The 12,308-nt window shown below is 47.7% G+C and overlaps 1 protein-coding gene across 2 annotated transcripts; it reads left to right on the top strand.

The window, feature by feature from the left end:
• Positions 1-534: 534 nt before the first annotated feature.
• Positions 535-8,549, top strand: TLR4 (toll like receptor 4). 2 transcript variants are annotated; one of them, XM_069031898.1, is made up of 3 exons: positions 535-739; positions 1,547-1,713; positions 2,987-8,549. In XM_069031898.1, the coding sequence occupies exons 1-3, from the start codon at positions 635-637 to the stop codon at positions 5,247-5,249; spliced, it is 2,535 nt and encodes an 844-aa protein (XP_068887999.1). In that variant the 5' UTR covers positions 535-634; the 3' UTR covers positions 5,250-8,549. The 2 variants fall into 2 exon arrangements, with proteins under 2 accessions (XP_068887999.1, XP_068888000.1); XM_069031899.1 differs by having other exon boundaries at positions 603-739; positions 2,990-8,549.
• The last annotated feature ends 3,759 nt before the right edge of the window (positions 8,550-12,308 follow it).

Here is a 12,308-nt window from a genome sequence, read left to right on the forward strand (position 1 = left end):
GCAATAATATTCCTGCAATAATTGCAATAAAGGTCCAACCAGATGGATAAAATCTGGATGTTTGTTCACAAGAGCTTGGCCAGAGATAAACCTGTGCTTACCTTGCTTAAGAAAACCTCTTCCACAGCTGAGCACTTCTCCAGTACTTGCCAGGGTGAAGCTGGGAGCGTGGCAGGAGTGCAAAGGCAGAGAGTCACCCTCTCTAACCAGTGCACTTGAATTTATGGCATGGGGAGCATGAAACTGGGCTCAGAATTGTGCAAAATATTCTGTTGTTTTGGGGTGTTTTTGCCAATTTGACCTGAGCTAATCAGGGGCAGTCAAGTCAAGTGACACTGATGGAACCCATATTCTTCTTTAATTTCTAGCCCAAACTATAACTGTCAGTACTTCTTTTTTTTTTTTTCCTTGCTTTTTTTTAAAACATTTTTTAAAAAACAATTTCAAGAAGAGCAGTTCACCCAGAGCGTGTGTGGAAACAAGACAGTGACCAAGTTTCACTTCCCTTCTCATTCTCAGAGATGTGTGGTGAGAAGCAGGAGTGGTGAAACACAACCCCTGGCACTGCAGGAGGTTCCTCTCTCCAGGCTTCTCTCTCCATGCTCCTTTCTCCTGCACTCCTGGCCTCCTGAAGATGCCCAGGAGAGGAGCCCTTCCTCTGGAGATACTCCTGGTGCTGCTGCAGCTGGTGTTTGTCCCATCCCCACTGGCAGGCTGCCTCCTCAATCCCTGTTTGGAGGTATGTGAGCTCCAAGTGAGCACAAAATCCTTCTGTTTCTCCGGTGCAACTTTTCCCTTTGCTTGGGAGATTTGTGCTTCAAGCCTCATAGTTGTCTTAGGAAAGCCCAGCTTTTCTTTCAAGGTTGTTATCAAGGTGATTGAAGTATTTGAAGTAAATTCTGGTCTCAAAAACACCTGAGAACCAGAACCAACAGCAAGAACCTTTTCTTCTCGTTGGCTTTCTGTACCTCTGAGGGTGTTGCAGTGCAGTTACTGTAATAGATTATATTTCCCTGGGAAGGGATCCAAACCTTATCTCATTTCTACAAAACACAGATTTTCACCTGATTTGTGCAGTAGTGATTTCACCAAGTACCTGACACTGACCGACTGCCTTTTGCAAAGTTTTGCTGACAATTATTTGCTTGCAGAATAACTTTGCTTCGAGCTGCCTGGTTACGTGCAGGGGAAGAGAGCTGAGACATGCTGGACATGCAGTGTGTCCATGAGTGCTTGTCCTGCTGGCTCTCTCAGAGGTTGCTGCTGGTTCATCTGTAGCCTCAAGGAACACTGCCCTGTAGTTTTGTCCCAGCTTCAATCAGCAAGAAATGCAGCTCTTGCTGGGGAGTAGGACTGGTTCTGTTAGAAATGGAAAAATGCTTAGGATATGTAAGATTATTTCCTAAAACTCAGGGTAGCTCCTTTAGGAATGAACTGCAAGGGGGGGGGGGGGGGGTCATTCTGCTCCTGCTTTCCTCGCAGTGACATTTTCTGGCACTTCATGAAGAGCAGATGTTGACCATGATTGGGTCTGCCTCTGTTACAGATCACCCCTAACACAACTTTCAGATGCACCGGACTGAACATCTCTGGAGTTCCTGATGGAGTCCCAAACACCACCCAGAACCTGGACCTCAGTTTCAGCAATCTGAAATCACTGGGCTCAAATTATTTTGCATCAGTCCCTGAGCTGCAGCTTCTGGACCTTTCAAGGTAATGGGATCTATTACGTGGATACTGGTTAATTTTTCTTTCACCAGCTGGGCTGCAATGGTGGCATATTTTGGGGTCTATTGGTCTTGGCCATTTATTTCTTTTTTTTTTTCTCTTGTGCCTGTGTCCCTGTGTCTGTCATTTTGCATGTCCCCATGGTGCAGTGATGTGCAGCTTTTAGTCCAGTCACTGAGTGCACGCTCTCCACTCAGAGCTGGGTCTGTCAGTCTGATCTTGTAGGCTGGGATGTGAGAATGAGGAGGAAGATGTTTTACTTGTCTCTGAGCAAGAAAAATGTCAGACTTTTCACTGTTACAAAAACTCTGAAGTGGAACATCTTGGATGAGCTGTTTTTCTAATCACAGTTAAAAAAAAAATAACATGAAGGTACATTCATTTTCTAAAAGGCTGTTTTAAAATATCAACATATTCTCTTCTCCCTTCTCCTCATATATCTGGGGGAGGAGATGGGGGAGGCCTATTAGCAAATTTGAATTGATGTATAATTTCCATTGACTTCAGACAACAGTTTCTCTGGGTAAATTGTTTCACTGAGAAATGTCACTCAGTCCCATCACAGCTCTAGCTCCAAAGTGGCTGAGTGGCAGAGCACATTTGCTGTGAGACACACTGGCTGGATCATTAAACTAATTCTGCTGGGATTCACTGCAGAATGGATTTGGGTCTCAAATTCTGGATCTTCCCACATGAAACAAACCTTAGGGGGCCACCCTCATTTTCCTCTTTTACTTTTCTCCTTCAGAGCCAGCACAGCCTGGGGTCTGCTCCCTCTGAGCCATCACCAGGTATCAACTGCTGACAGAGTTGTGAGCTCTGCCACAGCTGCACCGCTCTGGTGCCAGTGGGGCTGCCCAGATGTGGCTGAGGTGGAAGTCTGAGGGCTGTGGGGATGCAAGATATGAGGGAATGCTGGATCTGGTTGGTTCTTCCATCAGTGATGGTCATCACAATGTCACTTTGGCCTAAACTGAAAGCTAGGATTCTTCTTTCCTGCTGCCAGCATGAATTTGTGATCTTCACCAGGTCTCCAGGTCTCTTGCTTTGAATTTTAGATTAGAAAGGGAGGAGAGGAGGAGGTGAGAGGAGGTCTCCTGCTGTAGGAGCCTTCCCTTTGCACATCCAGGGATGCTCTGCCCAGCACAGCAAAGTCAAACCAGCCCCCAGCATGAGGCTGAGCCTGAGGATGTCACACCAGCACTCAGTGAAGGCAGGGACAGTGTTTCATGTACTTATATTTTCTTTTCATGCCCAGCAGGTGCCACCTCCATACAATAGAAGATAACTCCTTTGTGGATCTCCAGAGACTTTCCACCTTGATTTTAACTGCCAATTCCCTCCAGTACCTGGGGAAAGCAGCTTTCTATGGCTTAACGTCGCTGAAGAAACTGGTTCTGGTGGAAACCAACAGAACCTCTCTGTCTGAGCTGCCCATTGGCCACCTCCATACCCTGCAGGAGTTGAATTTAGGCCACAACAACATTACTTCGTTGAAGCTTCCCGAGTATTTTGCCAACATGACCTCCCTCAGGCACCTGAGCTTTTTCTCTAACAAGATCACATCTATCTCCAGAGGAGACCTTGATGCCCTGAGGGAAGGGAACAGGCTCAACCTCACGCTGGTGCTTTCCTTGAACAATATAAAATTCATAGAGCTGGGGGCCTTTGCAGGGATTCACCTCGCTGAGCTGGCTCTCCGGTCTGCTTTTGAGAACTTCAGTGTGATGCAAACTTCTCTGCAAGGTCTGGCTGGTTTGCAGGTCAGCAGACTCATAGCTGGGGAATTCAGAGACAGTGAGAGACTGCAAGACTTTGAGAGAGGGCTCTTGAGTGGACTGTGCCAGGTACAGATGGAAGAGTTTGTCTTAATGTGCTTCAAGGGTTTTGAGTATAACACAGACACTCTCTTTAACTGCATAGGCAATGTCTCCACTATTCGCTTGGTGGACCTCAGACTTGAGGAGATATCAGAGGTTCCTGTGTGGTCTAAAGTGAAACACCTGGAATGCAAGAAATGCCATTTTGAGGACGTACCTGCTGTGAAGCTGTCGCTTTTCAAGGAACTGAGAGTGCTTCGTATTACCAAGAACAAAACACTCAGGAACTTCAAGCAGAAATTTAAGAGTCTCAGTGACCTGGAGGTCATAGATTTGAGTGAGAATAGCCTCACCTTTAGTGGATGCTGTTCCCCTCAGTTTCAAAATTGTCCAAATTTGAAACACTTGAACTTAAGCTTCAATTCCAATATCAGATTGACTGGAGATTTCACTAATGTGAAGAATTTGTTATATTTGGACCTTCAGCACACAACTTTATTTGGCCCTGGCTCCTACCCTGTCTTTCTGTCCCTTCAGAGACTGATTTACCTTGATATTTCCCATACCAAAACTGAAGTTAAATCCCAGTGTACATTCTGTGGCTTGAACTCCTTGCAAGTGCTCAAGATGGCAGGGAACTCCTTTGAGGACAATAAGCTGTCAAACAGCTTCAAAAACCTAAGTCACCTCCACACCTTGGATATTTCAAGCTGCAAATTAGTACATGTGGATCAAAGTAGTTTTGATGCCCTCTCTGAGCTAAAAGAGCTAAACATCAGCAACAATAAGCTCCTGACCTTTGATGCTGGAGTTTACCAGCCACTCCAAGCCCTCCGAGTCCTGGATTTCAGCAGAAACCAACTGACTGTTCTGTTGGACTCAGCCCGGGAAGTCCTGCCTGACAGCCTGGTCCTGTTGGATATCTCTCAAAACCTGTTTGACTGCTCCTGTGTGTACCTGGACTTTCTGACATGGATCAGGGAAAAGCAGGAGCTGCTGCAGAACAAGGAGCTGATGCTGTGCCACACACCCTCGTACGTGACGAACGTGAGCCTGCCAAGCTTTGATCTGTCCTCCTGCCACATCCATGCAGGAAAAGTTGTCTTCTCAGTGGTTGTGTTGCTCTGTATAGTGGTGCTCCTCTTCCTGATTTACAAGTACTACTTCCAGCTCTACTACTTCGTGGTGCTGCTCAGTGGGTGCAAACACTCCGCAGAAAGAGGTGACACCTACGATGCCTTTGTCATCCACTCCAGCAAAGATGAGGAATGGGTGATAAAGGAGCTGGTGGAACCCTTGGAAGGAGGAACACCTCCCTTCCACCTGTGTCTGTACCACAGGGACTTCCTGCCAGGGGTACCCATTGTCACCAATATCATCCAGGAGGGTTTTCTCAGTAGCAGGAATGTCATTGCAGTCATCTCCACCGACTTCCTGGAGAGCAAGTGGTGCAGCTTTGAGTTTGACATCGCCCAGTCCTGGCAGCTGGTGGAGGGAAAGACTGGGATCATCATGATTGTGCTGGAAGATGTGAATAAGGCCCTGCTGAGGCAGAGATTGGGGCTGTCCCGGTACCTGAAGAGGAACACCTACCTGGAGTGGAAAGACAAGGAAATAAGCAAGCACATCTTCTGGAGGCAGCTGACAGGAGTCCTGCTGGAAGGCAAAAGTTGGAATCAGGAGGAGGTAAAACTCATGTGAAAAGAAAGAATGGTTCTTCCTCCCCTGTCTGCCATCCTGGCCTGAGCTGATGGCTGGTGCTCAGAAGCCGGGTCTTCTCTTGCTCTTCAGAGTCAGAGGGAGTAGATGGAGGCACTGCCAAAGCACTACAGGAATTCCTGCCTTGCTGATCACCTTTTCTCAAGGGAATTTGCAAATTCAGGAGTGACAAGAGCCAGAAGAGCTGCCTGAGCTCCGTGTTTGCCCATGGCTGTCACCCACAGGTAGCCCAGCAATACCTCAGGTCTGGTGGGTCAGGGAACAGACCAATGTCCTTACTGTCATCTGGCTGCTTCTGAAAGGGGATTTGGGTCCTGAGACCATTCACCCAGAGGAACTTCACAGCCTGTTTCTATGAGTGGCGCCCAGAATCTCAAAGGCAGAGTAAAGACACAGGATTCTTGGCTCTAAAAATGGTGTGAAACAGAAAGCAAACTTTGGATTCCAAAAGTCTTGTGTGTGCTTCCGTGAGCACCATGACTCAGGGGACAGACCCTCCAGAGAGCAATGGGGCATCTTTGTTCCAACTGCTTCTCCTCACCCAGTGTTCGTGGATGTACTCTGGGACTGCCCTAAGTGAGCAAAATTGAGCCTGAACAAAGTGTTTTGATGTTTACAGCCAGCCAGTTCTAGATTAAGCTTTTTCACTCTCTGGACCAGCCTTACTTCACTGTTGGAAGGTGCTGCAGGAGCCTTCAGGGTTTGAAATGGAGTTCAGATCTGCCTGTCTGCTCAGCCTTCCCCAGGGGTCAGCTGCCACCTGGAGCAGGACTGCATGGGGGGGTTTTGCTTTTGTTTCACTGAGAATGTGCCTGACATTTTGCAGGGAGAAGAGATAGAGGGGAAAAGTCTGGATTAGCTAAACTAAATGTATCCCGGCACCATCCTGAATCAAGGGAAGGAAGGTCTAAATGCCATGGAATCATATCACAGAGCACTCCATCGATGTGTGGGCTATTGGATGGGGCAGGAGTATTGCTCTCTTTATCAAAGGCTTTGGTTGGGATTAATCACTGAATTACTCTGGTTTTAAACTTGCAAATCCTTCTATAATCAATGAGGATCTGCAGAGGTAAAACAGAAGCAACTGAGTGGTGAATCAAATCTGATATTTATCCAGAAGGAAGGCCTGATCCAGCTCACTTCTCTAAGCACCAGACAGGGACATTTCCATGGAGCAGGATCAGGGATCAACATCACACATTATTGCATAGAGGGGGAGAGCCAGTTCCAGGCCTTGTGCTGGCAAAAGTTGAATCACAGCTCCCTCCCTATGTGCTGTGTCAGACAACACTACCAAAAACCCCCACAGCCCCTCCCTAAGCTTTTTTGTGACCCAGGAGATGAAGCTTTAATAAAACGAAGCTTGATGCTGCGTTCCCTTGCCCAGAGAGTTTGTTCTGCATCTGCTAAATACTCTTCCAGCAATTCCCAAAATTAAGTTCTTACCTCTGCTGGGATTAATGGGTCCTGCAGACCTTCCACCTCACCCTTCCACCCACACCTCCCACCTCCTCCAGGGACAGAGGCTGCTGGAGATGGTGGGGGACAGTTAACCAGGGCACAGCTCAAGGCTCCTTGGACTGAGGCCAAAGGAGGGCACAGAGGACAAAGCAAACATTAGCTGGAATTTCAGCAGCTCCAAGTTAAATTGGGAAACAAAAGAGGAAAAATCAAATAGAGTGGGAGCTCCTGCTCCTGAATTGAGCAGCACTGAAGCTGCGTTTCTCCTTCACTCTTTCTCTCTGTGGCTCCTCTGCAAACAATTCAGTGGATGTGTATTTCTGGCACAAAGCACAGGGTCCTATGATTCTTGATTGTAATTATAACAATGAGTTTCAGAAAGCCTGCAAGTGGTTCTGGGCATCTATAAAAGGGATTTAGGACAGTATTGTTTAAAAAGTCAGTGTTTTTTTGAATATCAAAGCAACTTTAGGAGAGCTGGAGTGATGCTGAGATGAGGCTCCCACCAGTACAATTTAAAAAGAAACTGGTCACTTGTTTTTCTCTTCCTATTCAGAGTCTCTACAGCAGAGATGGATACATGAGTTGCCCCTTGCTTCCTTATTGTCCAAGAAAAAGCCAGAAAAAGCATCATAACTTCAGATGACCCTCTGTGATCCCTTCCAGCCTGACCCACTCTGTGATTCTGTGACCTGCCCAGGCAGTGCCTGTCTGCCCTACACTGAGGTTTATGAGTCCAAGATGGACAAGACTGTGTGAACAATTGTATTTTCACTACTTACCCAGCAGAGAAACAGTAGATTTTTTTTGGAAGACTCAAACCAGCTTTCCCCAGTACTATAAATGGGGGGAATATTGTGGTTCCCACAGAAACACACGTACTCATTTGCCTTCATTGTAGGAAGCAAATGTCCAAAGGAAAACTCAACGTTCTCGTGTTTCCAAAGCTGTTGGCGTGCATGGTTTGAAAGTGCCCACTCTGCAGCAAGTGGCTTTGATAGGATTTACTCATTGGGTGAAAAATGAGCAGCCAAGCAAACAGCTGTGCAGGTCTCATGTAAATACCTGAGGAAATTCCAGTTATTAAAGCATCTCTTTTGCCCAGGTCATAAAAAGAGATGGAGACAAAGCTCCAGAGGGCTGTTGCATCCAAGCGATTCCGTTTGCAATGGGGGTGTGCCCTGATTTCACTCTGAGCTTCATTTGACCCATGCAAAATGCCAGGACAGATGCAGCTCTGGACTTCCTTGCCTGGTGGAGGGTGCTGCCCCAGGGGCAGGACATCCTGATGTGCTGGCACTGTCACCAAGCTGTGCTTTGCAGCCAGCAAGGGCTCTGAGCAGAGCGTGCCCTCATTAGTGGGATTGCATTTGTGCTCCCCACACTGCGGCAGCTGGAAAAGCTGGAAACCAGAGCCATGTGCAGTCCTTCCCACCTGGATCTGGCTGGCTGCAGGAGCAGCACTTTGGGAATGCTCCCCAGGCCCCCCTGAGCAGGAGCACAGACTTCCAGTGTCACTTAAAACCCCACCAGAAGAAGGAAAAGCAGCTGGCTTCCCCAGACCGACTGATACTTGACAGGAACAGGTTGAAACTTCTCAGGGAGAGCAGTTGTCCTTTGGGAAATGCTGTTTTGTAGGTGGTTTATGGAATTTAATGAGGTAGCATGGAGAATCTATGGAATGGGAATTGTCACAGCAGAGTGTCTGGTTTAGTGTTGCATGGGGCTGTAATTTTAGAACAGATATTTTTCATGGAAACAGTGATTTTTAAAAATCCTTTGGAGGGTCTGAAAAAGGAATTTCTAATAAAAGTTAAATTGGTCCACGATGTCATTTAAAAAAAAAAAAAGTCTGTTTAGGCTAATGCTGTTGATTTTCAGAGTATATCTTCATTTTAAAATTTGTTTCTATTTATACAATCTGACTAGCTTCCCAAAACAACACCAAAATGTGAAAATGTTTCCCATACACCCAAATTTAAACCTCTGGATTTCATTTTGTGGGAAAAATAATTTTTTTTTTTTTTTTTTTTTTTTTTTTTGTTAACATGCTGAAAAGTATGTCTGGCAAAATGGAAATTCCTCTTCCAAGACAGCTCTTACCATGACCCTCTCAGAGTCAAACCTTCACCTGTCCCATGTGTGGTTCAGGCAGCAAAAAAACCACTGACAAACCCCTGGAATGAATTTCACTAAGTGCCTTTTGCAAAACATCTTGAGTAGGTGCAGTGGATCGATAGGAACTGCCTGAGCCTGAGAGCAGCTGTGAACAGGGGAGGAAAGAAGCAATTCCTTAATAAGTTGTTCTTTGCCATCGCCAGCTCAGGCTGGGAATTGGGACAAATGACAGCAAAGCACGATTTGCAGAGAGGAGCCCGTCTGCCAGGAGCCCTCACCTTCCTCAGCCTCAAGGTCACCCAGAGGGCACCGTCAATAATGCACCAGCCTGGACCTCGCTGTGCTGCTCTGAACACACAGAGAAACATTGCAGAACTGAGGACAGCTCTGTTAAAACACTTGAAAAGCAAGAAAAAGGAAGACAATGAACAGGGAAGATATTCGTGCAGGATCTCTGGGTGGGAAAGTGGCCACAGTTCAGCTGGGTGGATCCCAGATGCTGGAGGTGGCTGGGTCCCAGGGCTTCCAGCTCTAATCAGAGCACCTACAAGGCTGAAGGTTCATGGTGAGTCTGTAAGTGCCACTTTTTTGCACAATGATAATAAGAGGGATGGCGATGAGCATCGCGTGGGTACCAGCCATGTTTTGAAGGTGACAGGATGGAGACTGGCAGCCCTTGGGGTACAGCTGGCACAGGTGACCGGGATGAAAGAACTTCAGCACCGCTGGAGGGCAAAGGCAGCCCAGCCCAGCCCTGCCTTTGTGCCTGCCAGGCTACCCAATACACACCTTTTGTGTGACCAAACCCTTGACCATGTCTACAAATCAAACAGCAGGGAGAGGATATTCAAACCCCACACTTCCCAGATCCTCCCACCAGAGCTGTTCAAAATACATGTATTATGGGTGATGAGGAGATCCTCAGCTGAGGCAAAGGGTCACCCCGGAGGACTGGGGCCCACAGCCCTCCAGCCAGGGGATTTTCAAGGATAACAACCGCAGCCTCCCCTGCCGGCAGCTCCTTCCTCCCTTATCGCCACATCTTGAGTACTGCCACGCAAATAACAATAGAGTATTGTTAGGCAAAAGAGATTTAATTGCAGCCTACACTCCCGGAGAGGGTAAGATCGGCTTTTCTCCAGATCTAATCTTCAGTCTTCATCTTTTCTTCTCCCCGCTCATCGCTTCCCTCTCCCCGAAGTTTCTCTTTTCTGTCTTTCCCAGCCAGCAGCAAGTGACCAACGTAAAACGTAAGAAAGAGGGAGGGATGTCCTTGTCACTTCTTCTTTTTCTACATTTTTGAATAGCCTTTAAATCCTTTGGAGTGTTGTGTCCCACAAGAAAGGATTAGCAGTAATTCCCCTGCCATCTCTTGCTGCTGACGTTCTGACAATTCATTCTCCTGAGATCCCCTAAACTCACCGCTGAATACATTAACCAGAGGACACGGAGCGGGCTTTGGGAGAGTGATGTCCCATGTCCTCCCTCCCTGCAGCCTGCTGCTCCAGCTGAACACACCCACCCATCCACCACGGGCTCCTGGATCAGCACTTCTACTCCTGAGCGACCCCAAACAACCCCAAACTTGCCCCATGTGGGATGCTCTGGGTGGTTCAGCTCCCCCGCTGCGAGATTCACAAGGCAACACCTGGAACTCCCCCTCCTTTCCATGTCTCACGATGGATCTGGTGCCCCCTCCCCTGCTCCCACGCTGCAACCCCTCTGTTTTCTTTTCCAAGCAGTGCAGTCTGCGGGGAAGGGCTCTCTACCACCTCTGCCTGGCTCTGGATGCTGCCAAGCCCCCTTAGGTGCTGAATGCTGCCTGTTATCTCTGCCCCGCTTTGCTTTCTCTGGTGGTTAAATGGGGTTCACAACCTGCACACTGTGATTTGCTGGAGTGGAGCACTAAGAGACAGACAGAGTCTAGATCAGAACCCGTGAAAATGGCACTTTCTGTTCCTCAACTCCATTTCCCTCATCCTGGGATTTTGAAATCCTCCTCTATAGCTCTCCCCCAGGCCAGTAAACGTCTGTCTGAAGCCAGATCCTTCCATTCCCTTTCCTGTCACTGGTTCTGTTTGTGGTCACTTAAGTTTTGCTTTCTTTAAGGGAAATAAGTGCACTGAGAGGAGCACCAAAAAAACAGCAGTATTCGGCCCCCAAGACCCTCTTGGCAATTCTGCTTAGCAGTAAAGCCTTTCCTGCCCAGGTATTTCTTCCTGCCACCCCTTCTCTCATGCTGTAAGTATTAAAATAAGCTGTTAAGTAGAAAACCCACAGGCTTCCCCCTCTCAGCTCTTCCTGAGATTGTGGCCCACATCTTTCTGCCCTGCATGGACTCAGCAACTTTCAGTTCCCCCTCTTGTCCCCTCCAGCAGCCTGGATTTTGCCTGGTGCTGAGCTGGGCCAGTGCCACTCTGTGCTCTGCTGGTTCCCCACCTCTCAGTGCCCCAGGGAGGGCAGGTGGGTGACAGGATTCACCCCACAGCCTCAGCCAGAAACTGCCTGAGCCGTGTTATTCAGAGCCCTGATGGAAATTACAGGATGTCTGCCTGCTGAAAGGGCCCTGGCTGAGAAGTCACCCTCTGCTCTGGCCGGGGTGGTGCCCACAGGGGTCCCCTGTGTGATGGGGAGCTGCTGTGGGCTCCTGTCACAACTGGGGCAGTGACAGGGAGAGAAGGGTGACAAAAGCTGGGACTGAAGCCTGAGCCAAATGTGTGAAGTTTCTTGCCCTCCTTGATGGCCATTTCTCCTGGAAAAAAAAGAATGTTTTATAAAGAGCATCATGAAAGCAAAGTATATCATGATTTCAGTGTGAGCAGACAGCAAGAGAGATAGGAGCATCCCCTTGGATTTGCCTGCCTGAGGTTATTTACCTCAGGAAGCTGCTGAATAAAAGATACAAAAATACAGCAGAAAGTAGTATTATTCGCTCATTTCAAAGCATGATGGGAGGCAGAAAAACATTATAAGGGGTATCTTTGAGTCTTGCCAGGCTGGATTTGTCAGGGCAGAGTTTTCATGGAGTGCTCTCCGGGTGACCCAGTTTCCGAGACACAGGCACAGACACACACACACGTTCACACACACAGAGCCCAGCCACAATCCACAACTTTAATAGCTGTGACATACAAAGGAGATTTTGATGCAAAGTGGAGCTGACAGAGAAGTGGAAGAAGTATCTGGGGTTTTTTTGCTTTTTTTTTTTTCCATCCAGTGCCACACCAAGATTACAGTCAAGGTGGTTTCAACCTTCAGCAAGGACTGATGTTACCGTGGGTTCTGCTTTTAATGACATTTAGCAAGAAGCAGCAGCTCGGGGAGGGGGAACAAGGGTTTTCTTTTCAGGAGGAATTTACTTGGGCTGTCAGGATTAAAGGCATGAAGTGAATGCATATGGGGCTGCTAAGAGGGCTTAATGGCTTTGCTGCTGGTAAGGACAGCACAGCTCTGAGACAG

This window comes from Aphelocoma coerulescens, chromosome 17, assembly GCF_041296385.1.
Source record: "Aphelocoma coerulescens isolate FSJ_1873_10779 chromosome 17, UR_Acoe_1.0, whole genome shotgun sequence".
NCBI classification, from domain to species: Eukaryota; Metazoa; Chordata; class Aves; order Passeriformes; family Corvidae; genus Aphelocoma; species Aphelocoma coerulescens.